At 40.6% G+C, this 15,983-nt stretch overlaps 2 protein-coding genes across 2 annotated transcripts; both read right to left on the bottom strand.

Moving 5' to 3' along the window:
• Nucleotides 1-886: 886 nt before the first annotated feature.
• LOC147325701 (uncharacterized) lies at nucleotides 887-14,397 on the bottom strand. The gene is made up of 18 exons (XM_086300328.1): nucleotides 13,881-14,397; nucleotides 13,067-13,187; nucleotides 12,821-12,983; nucleotides 12,510-12,702; nucleotides 11,088-11,189; nucleotides 10,130-10,201; nucleotides 9,860-9,961; nucleotides 8,902-8,973; nucleotides 8,632-8,733; nucleotides 7,679-7,750; nucleotides 7,409-7,510; nucleotides 6,462-6,533; nucleotides 6,192-6,293; nucleotides 5,877-5,982; nucleotides 4,117-4,187; nucleotides 3,743-4,016; nucleotides 1,594-1,752; nucleotides 887-1,515 (listed from the first exon to the last, which is right to left on the bottom strand). The coding sequence occupies exons 1-18, from the start codon at nucleotides 13,917-13,919 to the stop codon at nucleotides 1,319-1,321; spliced, it is 2,121 nt and encodes a 706-aa protein (XP_086156454.1). The 5' UTR covers nucleotides 13,920-14,397; the 3' UTR covers nucleotides 887-1,318.
• On the bottom strand, nucleotides 2,742-4,030 carry LOC147325702 (uncharacterized). Its single transcript, XM_086302350.1, has one exon. It carries the CDS (start codon nucleotides 3,711-3,713, stop codon nucleotides 2,742-2,744), a length of 972 nt encoding a protein of 323 aa, XP_086158476.1. The 5' UTR covers nucleotides 3,714-4,030.
• Nucleotides 14,398-15,983: the final 1,586 nt, after the last annotated feature.

Here is a 15,983-nt window from a genome sequence, read left to right as displayed (position 1 = left end):
CACACACACACACACACACACACACACACACACACACACACACACACACACACATACGGGTCTATGTGGTATGGCGGGACTATACTACGTCAATCCGCCCGGTGGTGGTTTAAGTGGACTACCCTTTTGAAAGGACTTAGAGCCAAGGGAGCGAGGTTAAAGTGTTCGAAAAAATCTGAAAAAAATTTGGGTCACTTCAGACCTCATACACTCCCTATAGAAGTCTAGATACACTGATACACACCAACCAGACTCTATTGTGTTTTCTGGAGACATTGTCCACTTGACAACAATGTGTTTTATGAGGTCCAAAAAAAACAATATTGGGTCTTTAAAGGGACAATGATATAATATGTAAATAGCTCATCATTACCATGAATACACATCTGACAGGACACAGGATTACTGGAACATCATTTTATTAGTGTTCTTGGATCTGAACATTAATTTTAACCATAAATAAAAAAGAAATCTATGGACAAAAATGCCCACGCTTCCCACAGAAATATAAAAATATAGAAAACAGAAAAATTAAAAACATTTAAAATGAATTTTAATAGTTTAAAGGTAAATATTAAGGGGAGAAAATATGCATTTATAATTTTTTATTTTAAATATAACCCGTCAAAAAAAACCCTAAATAAATTAAATGTAAAAATTATGAAATACAAACTACTTCTGTATTTAACAAGAACTTTTTTTTCTTTAAACAGAACATCAGTGTTAACAACAATTGGCAATCTGACCAAGATGTAAAACCACAGCTCTCTAAACAGTTATTTTAGTTCATTTTTTTCTGCCTTTTTGCAGTTAATCCTCTGTTTCTTACAAAATCTCTTATGTTTTGAACTGTTCTTCCTGCCAACACCGGATCTTCTACCAATTTGCAATGACTGCATTCATTTTTGGTGGCTAGTTTCCCTTCGTTTATGTGGTCTTTAAAATGCCTCATCACTGCAGCAACCTCAGCCTTGGACCACATGTTTTTGGGAGCTCTTCGGGAATTGTGGGATTGAGCAGCATTTTTCTCTGGAAGATATATAAAGTAGTAGTAGTTAAAACAAACAAAAAACCAAACAAAAAAAACAAAAAACATTTGGTGGTTAAAAGAATGGATGCTACCCTGTACTAACTTCTGAAATGTGTTGCTACCATCAATATCAAAACGAGCTAAAATTCTCTTTGAAAATTTATCAAATTTCTAAAATGAGACATTTAGTGTTCCGCTGTGAATAAAAGACTGAATAAAAAGTTGAATAAAAGTCTCTTGATGCATGCTCAATCATCCAGGTAAGTAAATCCCAAAACGTTGATTCTGTTAATCTGGACGTAGCGTTTTCAGTGGGAGAAACATTTTGTCACTCATCCAAGTGACTTTTTGCCACCACTCTGCAGTTTGCCATATGTTGCAAAGTGATGAAACAATAATAAGCTTAGAGAACCAACTGCACCCCTTACCTTCAGAGGGAGCAGCAGTCTCACTTGCTGCAGGCATTGTGAGTGGTCCTTCATCTGCTGATTACACAATTTGATTAAGTTTTAATATTTGTAACAAACATTTTATCCACAGAAACCAAGCTAGTGGTAACTTACCACAATCTACAGTGTCTTGGAGCTGCGCTGTGTTTGTGGAATCAGCTACTGCATGTACAGGCTCACTGGTGCCACACGCCAACATTGTGAGTGCTGTGTCATCATCATCTGATTCACTCTCACTGTCCTTTGTTTCAGCATCACTTAATGCAATTTCATCTGAGAAATTGTGGGAAAACCCCCCCAAAAAACCAAACACAAACCCCCCAAAAACCTCACATTAACAACGAGATATGACAAAATACAGAACAAATACTGGAAATTATAGTACATAGTTTTACTATTTAAGGCCACCACTCTGCAGTTTGCCAAATGTTGCAAAGTGATGAAACAATAGACTTCAAGAACCTTAAATCATGGACATTTAACAGAATGGTCTGTGCTTTTAGGTTTTAATTCGGTTGATAAAGCATAATATTCAACTACTGCCCTAATATTTGCTCCTTTCAATACAAACCTTCTATTTTGATCTCATCCAGTGATTTCCCCTGGATCTGGGAAAGTTGTCCTTTTTCCAGTGTTAAAAGCAGTTTGGAAATCTTGGCCAGCTGTGTTGTGGGAACTGGTAATCTGTAGAATTCGCGGTGAACGCGGATATCATGACCCAGGAAATCTGCAACCTGATCAAGTTCGTTGTTTTTCAAATTAAGGACTTGTGAGAGTGTGGCAACATGTTTTCTGAGCTGTGTCGATCTTAGATACTCAGGCTGCTTTGCTCCACACTGGTGTGCATGAACACGCAAGGAGTCCATTCCTCTGTAATGACTCATTGATCGGGGTCTTGCAAAGAGGTAGATATTAGTGGCACAAATACCACAGTCAGGCCTCCTACTAACCAGTAGTGACAGAGCATCCAGCATGCTTGGTGTTAGCAGAACTGGAACATTTCTGTCCCTTTTTCCCATTATTTCTATTCTACAGAAATAGTTACAGAGTCTCTGTTCCATTTCTGAGAGCCCCATGGCAACATCTGTGTGGAGTGCTGTTTTGTCTCTTTCAAGAAAACTTTTGAGGCGCATCTTTGAAACCTCTCCAGAACGTCTTCGGTTGAACACAATGATTTGTGAGAGTGTAACTTGTGCAAGTTGGGCATAATTCTGAGCTGTGGCTTCGTTCTCCAAGCTGCAAAAGGCACTTTCTGCAGATTTTTAAAGGTAGTGATGGAGAATCCGAACATCTTCTGTAAAGGGCAATGTTGATGGCTTGTTAAACTTTGCCTCACTCAATGTGTTCAAGGCACGGTGAGACACCATCTCAGACCATTTGGAGACATACAACTTCTTGAACGCATCAGTGGACTTGATTAGGGCTTCATCCTCTGTCATGAGGGCACGACAATGGATAATGTCAGACATTTTATGCAGTGTATGTCCCAGTTTCAGCGCAAGGCTTGGAGTTTTGTATGACAGTGTCTCTTCATCAAAACCTGAAACTTTCTTTACTGCTTGCACAACTCTCTGGAAATTAGCAGGCTTAATAGCTTCTTCCATGTTATGCACTGAGAATTCTGTGCGCAGACACAACAACAAACGTCCCGCTTCACGAAGCTTCTGTCGTATATAATCATACTTTGTAGGGTCTTGTCCATGTTTATTGTAGAGGGACTGGGCAAACTGAATAACAGTAAAGTCATTTCGCACAGCTGAGGCAATCTCATCTTGTTTCATAACAGCAAGAACCTTCCAGACTCCACTTGACACCTGCGGATAACACTGAGACTCCAGAGTTAAAGCCAGGCCGAGTACTTTGGTTCTTCCAGGTTCTTTATCCGTGTCATCTTTTGGTTTGTTAGGACATCTGCGGACATGTCTCCAAAGATCCTTGCGAACATACATCCCTTGACAATAAAAGCAATGAGCAAACTTTCCCTCTACTGCTTTAATCTTGGGTCTTCTCTTCACTTTCAGTGGTCCCACTCCACCATGCAAAACTGCAGCATTATGCTTAAAATTTCCCTTATTTCTCAATTTCTCTAACAGACTTTTACGCTCGTTTGAGTCTCTAGGCAGGGAAAATGCATGCACAACATCAGGAGCCGTTTTGTGCGTTTTCAGGTGGCGGGAAATTTTAGCTTGTGGTTTGCCACAAAAATAGCAGTAATTTCTTTTACTTAAAGTCATTTTTTCTGATTCAGTTTCGCAAAGCTCACTTTTATCTTGTGGCTTGTCCTTTGTCAAGTTGTGGATTAAATTCGTTGAATCTGATTGTTCATGCGCTTTGGAGATGTCATCTTGGCATAGCAGACCTTTTGATGTGCTTGGCAATAATGAGATGTCTTCATCTGAATCTTCATCATATGACTCTGAATCTGGCACATATTCTTCTTCTGATATGCTGTGGTTGCCATCATCATCGCTTGATATTTGATCCAGAACTGAATGTGGCAATCCATCCTCCCCTGAATATTCAGAAATTTCTTCTTTCTGGAATGTAAGAACAAAAGTTTTTTTAATTGATCAATACTTTAGACAGGTAAAAAATAAACTGAAAAAAAGTCAAGCCAAATATGAATGGGATACACACCTGTGTTGACTGGTGGCAATTCTGATTTGCCAATTTTGCAAGGCAAGATTTGTGCCAGACCCCTAAACAAACTGAAACACATTTTGATAGACTTAATTTAGCTTTGCAGTTCTATTTAAGTGAAGTAGTTTTTTGTCAAAGCATTGCAGTAATGTCAAATGCTGAAAAAACAAAAAAAAACAAAACTGTTCACATTAAGGATATTTTAATGACTACACATACACTGCTAATCCCCCTCCCCCCCCCAAAAAAGGACATCCCAGATGTGAATGAAGGAATTATTCTTATTAAATACTTTGTTCTTTAGGTAGTTGAGTGGCATGAAAGTGTGTAGTTGAATGTGTGTGGCCTCCAGATGCCTGTACGACTTCCCTACAATGCCTGGGCATGCTCGGGATGAGGTGGCGGATGGTCTCCTGAAGGATCTCCTCCAAGACCTGGACTAAAGCATCTGCCAACCCCTGGACAGTTTGTGGTGGATGGAGTGAGACATGATGTCCCAGATGTGCTCAATTGGATTCAGGTCTGGGGAACAGGCGGGCCAGTCCATAGCATCAATGCCTTTGTCATGGAGGAACTGCTGACATACTCCAGCCACATGAGGCCCAGTGTCGTCTCGCATTAGGTGGACCCCAGGGCCAAATGCACCAGCATGTGGTCTCACAAAGGGTCCGAGGACCTCATCTTGTTACCCAATGACAGTCAGGCTCTCTGGCAGGCACAGAAATGCCACCCCTCACCATTACTGACCCACTGCCAATATGATCATGCTGGAGGATGTTGCAGGCAGCAGAACATTCCCCACGGCATCTCCAGACTGTCACGTGCTCAGTTTGAACCTCCTTTCAGCTGTGAGGAGCATAGGGTGCCCGTGCTGAAGTTGCCAAACTTTGTGTTTTCTGGCAAATGCCAAACATCCTGCATGGTGTTGGACTGCAAGCTCAATCCCCACCTGTGGATGCTGGACCCTCAAGTCACCCTCATGAAGTCAGTTTCTGACCATTTGAGCAGACAGATGCACATTTGTGGCCTGTTTGAGGTCATTTTGCAGGGCTCCTCTTGTTCCTCCTTGCACAAAGGTGGAGGTAGCGGTCCTGCTGCTGGGTTGTTGCCCTCCTATGGCCTACTCCACATCCAGGTAGCACCTCCATGCTCTGGACACTACACTAACAGACACAGCAAACCTTCTTGCCACAGCTCACATTGATGTGCTACGCTAGATGAGCTGCACTACCTGAGCCCCTTGTGTGGGTTGTAGACTGTCTCATGCTACCACTAAAATGAAATCACCGCCAGCATTCAAAAGTGACCATAACATCAGCCAGAAAGCATAGGTGCTGAGAAGTGGTCTGTGGTCACCACCTGCAGAACCAGTCCTTTATTATGGTGAATTGACTATAATTTCCACTTGTTGTCTACTCTATTTGCAAAACAGCATGTGAAACTGGTTGTCAGTGTTACTTCCTAAGTGAACAGTTTGATTTCACAGAAGTGTGACTGACTTGGAGTAACATCGCATTGTTTAAGTGTTCCCTTTATTATTTTGAGCAGTTTATGTTATGGAATGGGGAATTGAGGACAATCCCAAGTATACCATTTTTACAAGGTCCTGCACCAATGAGGTAATACTGCATTTCTTTAATTAGACGTGACCACCCATTAATTAAAAAGGGAGCAGTGTTCATTTCAGCACGTCTTAACTTGTTGAACTCTATTAATGCTTTTTACTATACACTGTACCTATTCACTAAATGTCTCACCTTTGCACTTAAAGCCAAGCCACTTGAGGGAGGAAACCGGTCCCACACACTGAATGCACTTGTCCAAAGATGATATTGTTGTGCACACCAGACGATGATTGTGACACTGTTAGCAAAATATTGCAACATTTATTTGTTTTGGACAGTTGGAAAGGTGTGTTTTCAATTCAGTTGCAGATATCAACTAATAAACTTCGTCCATGTAAATCACATCACACCCAGGTGACTGCCAAACACACACACACACAGCATCCATAAAGAATGATGATAGATTAAATTATTAGTTCATTAAGTGGTACACTGGATTATATTTACCCTTTCAGGCTCTGGATGTTTCAGGTCCAGATCATTGTTTGGAAAGCTGTTTGGTTGCGGCTTTAGGCAGCTCACAGTCTTCTGAATCTGGCTGGTCTCAGTCTTCGTGTGTAACAGATAGAGAATGAAGACAAAAGAACAGTAATCTGACAGTTACTAAAAATGCATCACTCAAGAGGATGAATAGACCATTTCACTATTGGCAAATAGCGTAAGGTACACATCGTGCATGAGAAACATTCATTAAAATCTGTCCTAGGTCAATGTTACCTCTTCAAAATCTTGCACTGAAGAAGAATGCATGGCTTCTGAGCCTTGCTGAGGCATTTCTTCATCAAGATCCTGCAACAAAGAAAAGATGGCACAAAGATTAGACCAAGTGCTCTTCTTGCAACTGTACTGGGCAGTCCTGTGCTTCTGTCTTTAATTTGCATGTGTGTGTGTGTGTGTGTGGGGGGGGGGCTTTCCACTCAAGAAATGTTTTCTTCTGAAAAAAATACTGGCTACAATAATTAACAACTGATTCCTTTGCAATCATCCATCCTCTTCCACTTATCCTTATCAGGATTGTGGGGTAGCAGTTTTGGGGCCTATACCAGCTACCATAGGGCAGTACAACCTGGACAGATCACCAGTCTAACATGGAAGGACAAGCATTTGCATTCACACCAAAGGGCAGTTTTGAATCACCAGTTAACCTAACCCCATAAGCTACATCTTTGGACTGTGGGAAGAAGCCAGAGTACACAGCGAGAGAGCCCATGCACTACCAGCAGTAAAAAGTGCCTAAAACAAGTTAAGTTGTATAGTACTATCTATCTTAATGTTCAAGCCTGAGTTTCAAACCACATAGAAACAAAGCACATGTAGTCAGTTCTGCATGCTGTAGGTCAAACTGTCAAGAAATACGAGAAGACCCCTCCTAAAACCAGAGTGATGTCACCATGAAGCAAACTTTGACAGAGTCTCCCAATAACAGTGTGGTCCTCCTAAGTCACATTTGGGTGGTTAACACACACACACACACACACACACACACACTCAGATGTTATCCAGACTTGCACTTTGAAACAATGAAAAGGACCTACGAGCCACAGTCCATGTAAATCACATCACACCCAGGTGACTGCCAAACACAAACACACACACAGCATCCATAAAGAATGATGATAGATTAAATTATTAGTTCATTAAGTGGTACACTGGATTATATTTACCCTTTCAGGCTCTGGATGTTTCAGGTCCAGATCATTGTTTGGAAAGCTGTTTGGTTGCGGCTTTAGGCAGCTCACAGTCTTCTGAATCTGGCTGGTCTCAGTCTTCGTGTGTAACAGATAGAGAATGAAGACAAAAGAACAGTAATCTGACAGTTACTAAAAATGCATCACTCAAGAGGATGAATAGACCATTTCACTATCGGCAAATAGCGTAAGGTACACATCGTGCATGAGAAACATTCATTAAAATCTGTCCTAGGTCAATGTTACCTCTTCAAAATCTTGCACTGAAGAAGAATGCATGGCTTCTGAGCCTTGCTGAGGCATTTCTTCATCAAGATCCTGCAACAAAGAAAAGATGGCACAAAGATTAGACCAAGTGCTCTTCTTGCAACTGTACTGGGCAGGCCTGTGCTTCTGTCTTTAATTTGCATGTGTGTGTGTGTGTGTGTGTGTGTGTGTGTGGGGGGGGCTTTCCACTCAAGAAATGTTTTCTTCTGAAAAAAATACTGGCTACAATAGTTAACAACTGATTCCTTTGCAATCATCCATCCTCTTCCACTTATCCTTATCAGGATTGTGGGGTAGCAGTTTTGGGGCCTATACCAGCTACCATAGGGCAGTACAACCTGGACAGATCACCAGTCTAACATGGAAGGACAAGCATTTGCATTCACACCAAAGGGCAGTTTTGAATCACCAGTTAACCTAACCCCATAAGCTACATCTTTGGACTGTGGGAAGAAGCCAGAGTACACAGCCAGAGAGAGCCCATGCATTACAGCAGTAAAAAGTGCCTAAAACAAGTTAAGAAGTTGTATAGTACTATCTATCTTAATGTTCAAGCCTGAGTTTCAAAAAATTTCAACATAGAAACAAAGCACATGCAGTCAGCTCTGCATGCTGTAGGTCAAACTGTCAAGACATACGAGAAGACCCCTCCTAAAACCAGAGTGATGTCACCATGAAGCAAACTTTGACGGAGTCCCCCAATAACAGTGTGGTCCTCCTAAGTCACATTTGGGTGGTTAACACACACACACACACACTCAGATGTTATCCAGACTTGCACTTTGAAACAATGAAAAGGACCTACAAGCCACGGTCCATGTAAATCACATCACACCCAGGTGACTGCCAAACACACACACACACGGCATCCATAAAGAATGATGATAGATTAAATTATTAGTTCATTAAGTGGTACACTGGATTATATTTACCCTTTCAGGCTCTGGATGTTTCAGGTCCAGATCATTGTTTGGAAAGCTGTTTGGTTGCGGCTTTAGGCAGCTCACAGTCTTCTGAATCTGGCTGGTCTCAGTCTTCGTGTGTAACAGATAGAGAATGAAGACAAAAGAACAGTAATCTGACAGTTACTAAAAATGCATCACTCAAGAGGATGAATAGACCATTTCACTATCGGCAAATAGCGTAAGGTACACATCGTGCATGAGAAACATTCATTAAAATCTGTCCTAGGTCAATGTTACCTCTTCAAAATCTTGCACTGAAGAAGAATGCATGGCTTCTGAGCCTTGCTGAGGCATTTCTTCATCAAGATCCTGCAACAAAGAAAAGATGGCACAAAGATTAGACCAAGTGCTCTTCTTGCAACTGTACTGGGCAGTCCTGTGCTTCTGTCTTTAATTTGCATGTGTGTGTGTGTGTGTGGGGGGGGGGGGGGGGGCTTTCCACTCAAGAAATGTTTTCTTCTGAAAAAAATACTGGCTACAATAATTAACAACTGATTCCTTTGCAATCATCCATCCTCTTCCACTTATCCTTATCAGGATTGTGGGGTAGCAGTTTTGGGGCCTATACCAGCTACCATAGGGCAGTACAACCTGGACAGATCACCAGTCTAACATGGAAGGACAAGCATTTGCATTCACACCAAAGGGCAGTTTTGAATCACCAGTTAACCTAACCCCATAAGCTACATCTTTGGACTGTGGGAAGAAGCCAGAGTACACAGCCAGAGAGAGCCCATGCATTACAGCAGTAAAAAGTGCCTAAAACAAGTTAAGAAGTTGTATAGTACTATCTATCTTAATGTTCAAGCCTGAGTTTCAAAAAATTTCAACATAGAAACAAAGCACATGCAGTCAGCTCTGCATGCTGTAGGTCAAACTGTCAAGACATACGAGAAGACCCCTCCTAAAACCAGAGTGATGTCACCATGAAGCAAACTTTGACAGAGTCCCCCAATAACAGTGTGGTCCTCCTAAGTCACATTTGGGTGGTTAACACACACACACACACACACACACACACTCAGATGTTATCCAGACTTGCACTTTGAAACAATGAAAAGGACCTACAAGCCACGGTCCATGTAAATCACATCACACCCAGGTGACTGCCAAACACACACACACACGGCATCCATAAAGAATGATGATAGATTAAATTATTAGTTCATTAAGTGGTACACTGGATTATATTTACCCTTTCAGGCTCTGGATGTTTCAGGTCCAGATCATTGTTTGGAAAGCTGTTTGGTTGCGGCTTTAGGCAGCTCACAGTCTTCTGAATCTGGCTGGTCTCAGTCTTCGTGTGTAACAGATAGAGAATGAAGACAAAAGAACAGTAATCTGACAGTTACTAAAAATGCATCACTCAAGAGGATGAATAGACCATTTCACTATCGGCAAATAGCGTAAGGTACACATCGTGCATGAGAAACATTCATTAAAATCTGTCCTAGGTCAATGTTACCTCTTCAAAATCTTGCACTGAAGAAGAATGCATGGCTTCTGAGCCTTGCTGAGGCATTTCTTCATCAAGATCCTGCAACAAAGAAAAGATGGCACAAAGATTAGACCAAGTGCTCTTCTTGCAACTGTACTGGGCAGTCCTGTGCTTCTGTCTTTAATTTGCATGTGTGTGTGTGTGTGTGTGTGTGTGGGGGGGGGGGGGGGGGCTTTCCACTCAAGAAATGTTTTCTTCTGAAAAAAATACTGGCTACAATAATTAACAACTGATTCCTTTGCAATCATCCATCCTCTTCCACTTATCCTTATCAGGATTGTGGGGTAGCAGTTTTGGGGCCTATACCAGCTACCATAGGGCAGTACAACCTGGACAGATCGCCAGTCTAACATGGAAGGACAAGCATTTGCATTCACACCAAAGGGCAGTTTTGAATCACCAGTTAACCTAACCCCATAAGCTACATCTTTGGACTGTGGGAAGAAGCCAGAGTACACAGCCAGAGAGAGCCCATGCATTACAGCAGTAAAAAGTGCCTAAAACAAGTTAAGAAGTTGTATAGTACTATCTATCTTAATGTTCAAGCCTGAGTTTCAAAAAATTTCAACATAGAAACAAAGCACATGCAGTCAGCTCTGCATGCTGTAGGTCAAACTGTCAAGACATACGAGAAGACCCCTCCTAAAACCAGAGTGATGTCACCATGAAGCAAACTTTGACGGAGTCCCCCAATAACAGTGTGGTCCTCCTAAGTCACATTTGGGTGGTTAACACACACACACACACACACTCAGATGTTATCCAGACTTGCACTTTGAAACAATGAAAAGGACCTACAAGCCACGGTCCATGTAAATCACATCACACCCAGGTGACTGCCAAACACACACACACACAGCATCCATAAAGAATGATGATAGATTAAATTATTAGTTCATTAAGTGGTACACTGGATTATATTTACCCTTTCAGGCTCTGGATGTTTCAGGTCCAGATCATTGTTTGGAAAGCTGTTTGGTTGCGGCTTTAGGCAGCTCACAGTCTTCTGAATCTGGCTGGTCTCAGTCTTCGTGTGTAACAGATAGAGAATGAATATACAGTGCATTTTTGAAGAGGCTTTTGAAACATTAAATAAACTGTATGAGAAAGATAAGTTTCAAGCTATTGTCTTTAAAATATTCACTGTCATGTATAGAGAATTTAAGGCCCTATGATTAAGAGACAAATAGTCAGTGTGATTTCTTTATTTTTTAAGCCATTGCTAAAGGAGTAAAACAATCACCTGTAGCAGCAACGAACTGTCACTAGGGCCCATTTATCTTCAAGGGACAAAATTTAAAATGAATCTAACTAAAGAGGCTACACAGCAAAATCTCCAGTGTTAAATTAACACTAGAGAGTGTCTATATGGGTCCACACAACACTGTTGAGTGTTGAATTAACACTTTTGACAGTGTTATATGTTTAAAAGTAACCTAGTCAGTTTTGAAGATTAACAAAGACTAACACTGAGCAGTGCTGATTTTCTAACACTGGAATATTTCTAACATTTTGAGTTATTTTCCAGTGTTAGAAAATCAGCACTGCTCAGTGTTAGCCATTGTTAATCTTCAAAACTGACTAGGTTACTTTTAAACATATAACACTGTCAAAAGTGTTAATTTAACACTCAACAGTGTTGTATTTAACACTCAGAGGTGTGGACCCTTATAGACACTCTCCAGTGTTAATTTAACACTGGAGATTTTGCTGTGTAGAATCACATTAAACATCAATCACTGTTAAAATTTAGAAACCGAAAGCCATTTTTTATTTCTGCATACCTGCTGATATTTTTTAGTGCTTTTAGAGGGCTTTGATGTGGCAGCCATCACAATTGCCTGTTTTCCATTAGTACCTACCCCTGTTTTTCCAGTAGGTTATAGTACCATGTAGTTTTTCAGTAACTACTGCACCAAGGTTCCAAGTGATCCAAAGTGATCAGAAAATTTGACATAGACTGAATGCCACCAGGTGGCTGGTCAATGGTGTCACTCGATAAGTTATGAGTGCGCCTCCTTCGTGAAAATCCAAGCCATCATTTTTGAAACTCTGAAATGTTTGAAATAGCGACCAAAATTAACAGCGTGATCCCTGAATTGAACACTAAAGTATAGACTGAGCAGCAGGCATTTTGTCACCTTGACGTCCATGCTTGCTGTGGCATTTATATCACTGGATGCTCGGCTGCATTGCTATAGTTACCCCAGGCACAGTAGGTGATACTCAATTTCAGTGAAAAACTAGATGCCCTAAGTCACGTTAAGCCAATTTGAGTAGGTACAAATGTAAAAATGGCTTAGGGTATGCAATTTATCAGTTCCAAAAAGTACAATTGTAGAAATACCTTGCATCTCCAGAGCCAATCCGAGTCACCATAATTATAGTCTATTTCTTCGCCTGGACTTATGTCTCTGCTTGCAAATAAGCATAGATGGGGCTTTCCATTGATATTTAATATTTTCATCTTAGCACTTGGACTGATGTGGTTGTCGTTGACAAGTCTGCCTAATGACCCATCTTCTTGAGATGCATCCACACTGTGGGGTTAGGCAAAAAAGTATTAGCTTAACTAGTTAGTTAGGAAGCTTTTTTTTTCATAAATCAAAAGCAATGTGTCATTTAATCTTAATCAAACTACACTGATATAATACGCACCACCAGAGTTTTCCATCAAACTTGAATTCAAACATGAACACCTTCAGGCTGTCATGATAAACTCTGTGTCTCCGCTCACATTCTTCTTTTGTTATGAGTTTACCTCTGTATTCCAAAAGAAAGTCTCCTTTTTGGAATGGAACAGTCGTGAAAATGCCCCGACCTGAATTGCAGAGGCATACCAAGTGAGTGACAAAAGACAAAGTGACAAACTCCAAATCTAATCCAAACTAAAGACCAACTTACCTTTGAAGGCATTTATGTAGTGGATATCAAGTCCCAGTTTGTCCCTTCCAGCAGAAACATGACAGACTGCATCCTCCCGTGGAGGAATGCGTCTCCTTCGCATGTTCTCCTGTACGATTGGCTGTATTACCAAAGCATATAAAGTATTACGATTATCGTCATCATTGTCATCATCATCAGTAGTAGCAGAACTAGCAGTAGTGTAGTTTACAGCATAAACACAGCTGACTTATTCATAGTGCTAATTTATGCCGCCTTTTAAAATGTTAAAGGCCTAGTACTCAAAATGGCGACATGTGACATTTCTGTAATGGCGACTGCAGAGAGTGATACAAGTACTGAGAAAGCTTAGGCATCAAAACTGTAAGAAGTTTTTTCTTCAGGCATATAAATAAATACACGACTAAATACACTTATACCCTTGCTTTTATTTTAGGGCTGTCAGCAGAATGACAGACATTGGACAAACTGCCCGAAATTAGCTAACAGCGACATCAGGGATTTTGACTCAGACTGCGCTGGTTTAATTGTTAATCGCGTTAGTCGCGATGTCGGCATTAACACGTTTAAGCCACAATAATGCTTTAACACCGAGTAAATCCTAACACGGGTTAGCCCGCTTTATCGCGTTGACGCGGTTAGTCGTCAGCCCTATTTTATTTACTCAATGACAAACGCTGGGGCCGTTTTACTTCTTCAAAGACTCACTAACAGTCCATAAAGCATAAATTAAACCAGTTTAATATAGGCCTGTGCACCTATAATTTCATATAGTATTAAAGTCATGGTGCATTTTACATTAAAAAAGGCTTACCTTTGTGTTTTTAATCCGTCTTCGTATTGCCGTCGACATACACTTGTTAAAGGGCACGCGCGCGAAAGTTGTGGCGCCGTTTCCTGTAGGTACCGCCTATATATATAGCCTACCAATCACAATGACTTCCGGCCGTGTGTATTGAAAATGTGTATTAAATTGCAGTACCTACACACATCCACTCTAACTCGAAACGTCGCTGTGCAATACACTGGAATACACAAAAATCAGGTGAGGGGTATAGGTGGACTTTTAAGAAAATCAGAAAATCTTTTAATTATAGTTTAATAAATGAATTTACACTACAGTTTAAGCAAATACAGGTCAAAAGATAAATAATGACCTCATAAGAAGTAGAAAAAATTATTATTTAGACACTTAAAAATGCATTTACAAGTCATGTTTTAGGGGGACACATGAATACACAGCAAAAAGTCGAAATGTCCCCGGAGCCCAGGTACAGCGCAGGTCAAATGTCAATCCATACCACATAGACGCACTCACACACACACACACACACACACACACACACACTCACTCACTCACAACGTCAGTCACCCTATTCTCCTCAAAACTATATATTAGACAGACACCATGCTGATGGCTGTCATTATCTGTTTTGGCAGAATTTTGCAATACTTTGTCCACAGCAAGGCCTTTGCCCTCTGGCATTGAAAGTCCTACAGACAGCAATTTGCATCCCCAGCCGAGCCCATCATATTAGGGCTTAACACAGGTTCATAAGGGAGAAATACTCAGCAAAACCGCTGAGACGAGAGATTCATGACATGACCAGACCTGTCATATTTTCTGCTGCTTCTTAGTGTTTTATGTAATATAACTGCCAAGACTAATGAAATTCATCCAGTTCTAAGCACAAATGCTTACTACCAACCAATTAATTTTCCTCTTCTCCTCCCAGTTTGAACCTCCACTGGCCTGTGGACTGCAGCTCTGGTTGAATAGCTCCCGCTGTTATTCTGTGGAGAGTTTGGACAGCTGCATTTCTCATGTGGTAAACACTGAGTTGACAGCTTCTTCTTTTCACCTGACAGAATGAAACTTTCCTGGGAGGATGTGACGCACTTAGAAGCTCATGCAACCCCCCCAGATCCTGTTACTTTTCCCACAGGCGCTCTGGTCAAGCAGTTAGAGCCACCAGTGTAGTGACAAGAACACAATCCCTGACAAGTTTCCCATCCATCAACAGTGCCAGTAAAATTTAATGTGGAGGTGACTTGATGGACCGAGGTATTTTCTTTTAAACACTTTGTTTTTCTTTAAACAGAGCCCATTGCTTCTCATTTTCTGTGAGTTTTTGTAATAACTTGCAATCATTGATTGATATTGAAATAATTGGTCAGCAACAATTCTCCAAGCCTTGAAATTTTTATTCATGGTGTTCACAGTGATCACCAAAGCCTTTTACTGTAATGACGTGCTGCCGCTAAGACCTCGTTGCTGTAATGTTTTCAAAATACCCCTGCCAGAGATCTTTTCACAGACCTCATAATCAGGAGTGTGGTACGATGCAGAAATGAAATAGGAATGCTGAGCAATTTGAAAGTATACTCCAGGTGCTTATAATATCAGTAATGAGTCCTTTGTTCTGTTTTGATATTGTAAAGGCCTATATCATTAAATCATTATGCTAATTTGAAGTGCATGCTTTCTGTCCTAAATGGTCCTAAGGTGTAAAATCCAATGATCTGTATTTTACGGCTCCAGATGTCTTAAAATGTTTTAATTACAACATTGACAAGTGTTAAAAACTGATCTGGACTGGGAAGCTAGTGTTACTTCTGTACAGTTGCATATCATTTAGTCTTACATTGGAATGAGATTTGGGAAAAATACGAGAACGCTGTAAAACTACAAAACAGAACCAACATCACAAATGCGCAACTTTTTCAGAACTTTTTGATGTGCTCTCAGATATTGTGCTCCTATGTGATGTTTGAATTAGCATTTCTTTTCATCCAAAATAACAAAAAAATATATATATATATAGAAAAACAAAAACCAAAATTCAAAGATCAACTTTCATAGTCTTTCTATTTTGACAAAGAAGGTATTGAGCTGTAATTGTAATGGTTGTAAAGT

Source organism: Aulonocara sp. 'chitande type north' Nkhata Bay, linkage group LG7, assembly GCF_057382095.1.
Source record: "Aulonocara sp. 'chitande type north' Nkhata Bay isolate Kocher_YH1m ecotype deep benthic linkage group LG7, A_spYH_male_GT1.1, whole genome shotgun sequence".
NCBI classification, from domain to species: Eukaryota; Metazoa; Chordata; class Actinopteri; order Cichliformes; family Cichlidae; genus Aulonocara; species Aulonocara sp. 'chitande type north' Nkhata Bay.
Note: the sequence above shows the minus strand (reverse complement) of the source record. Positions and strands in the feature narration are given on the sequence as shown.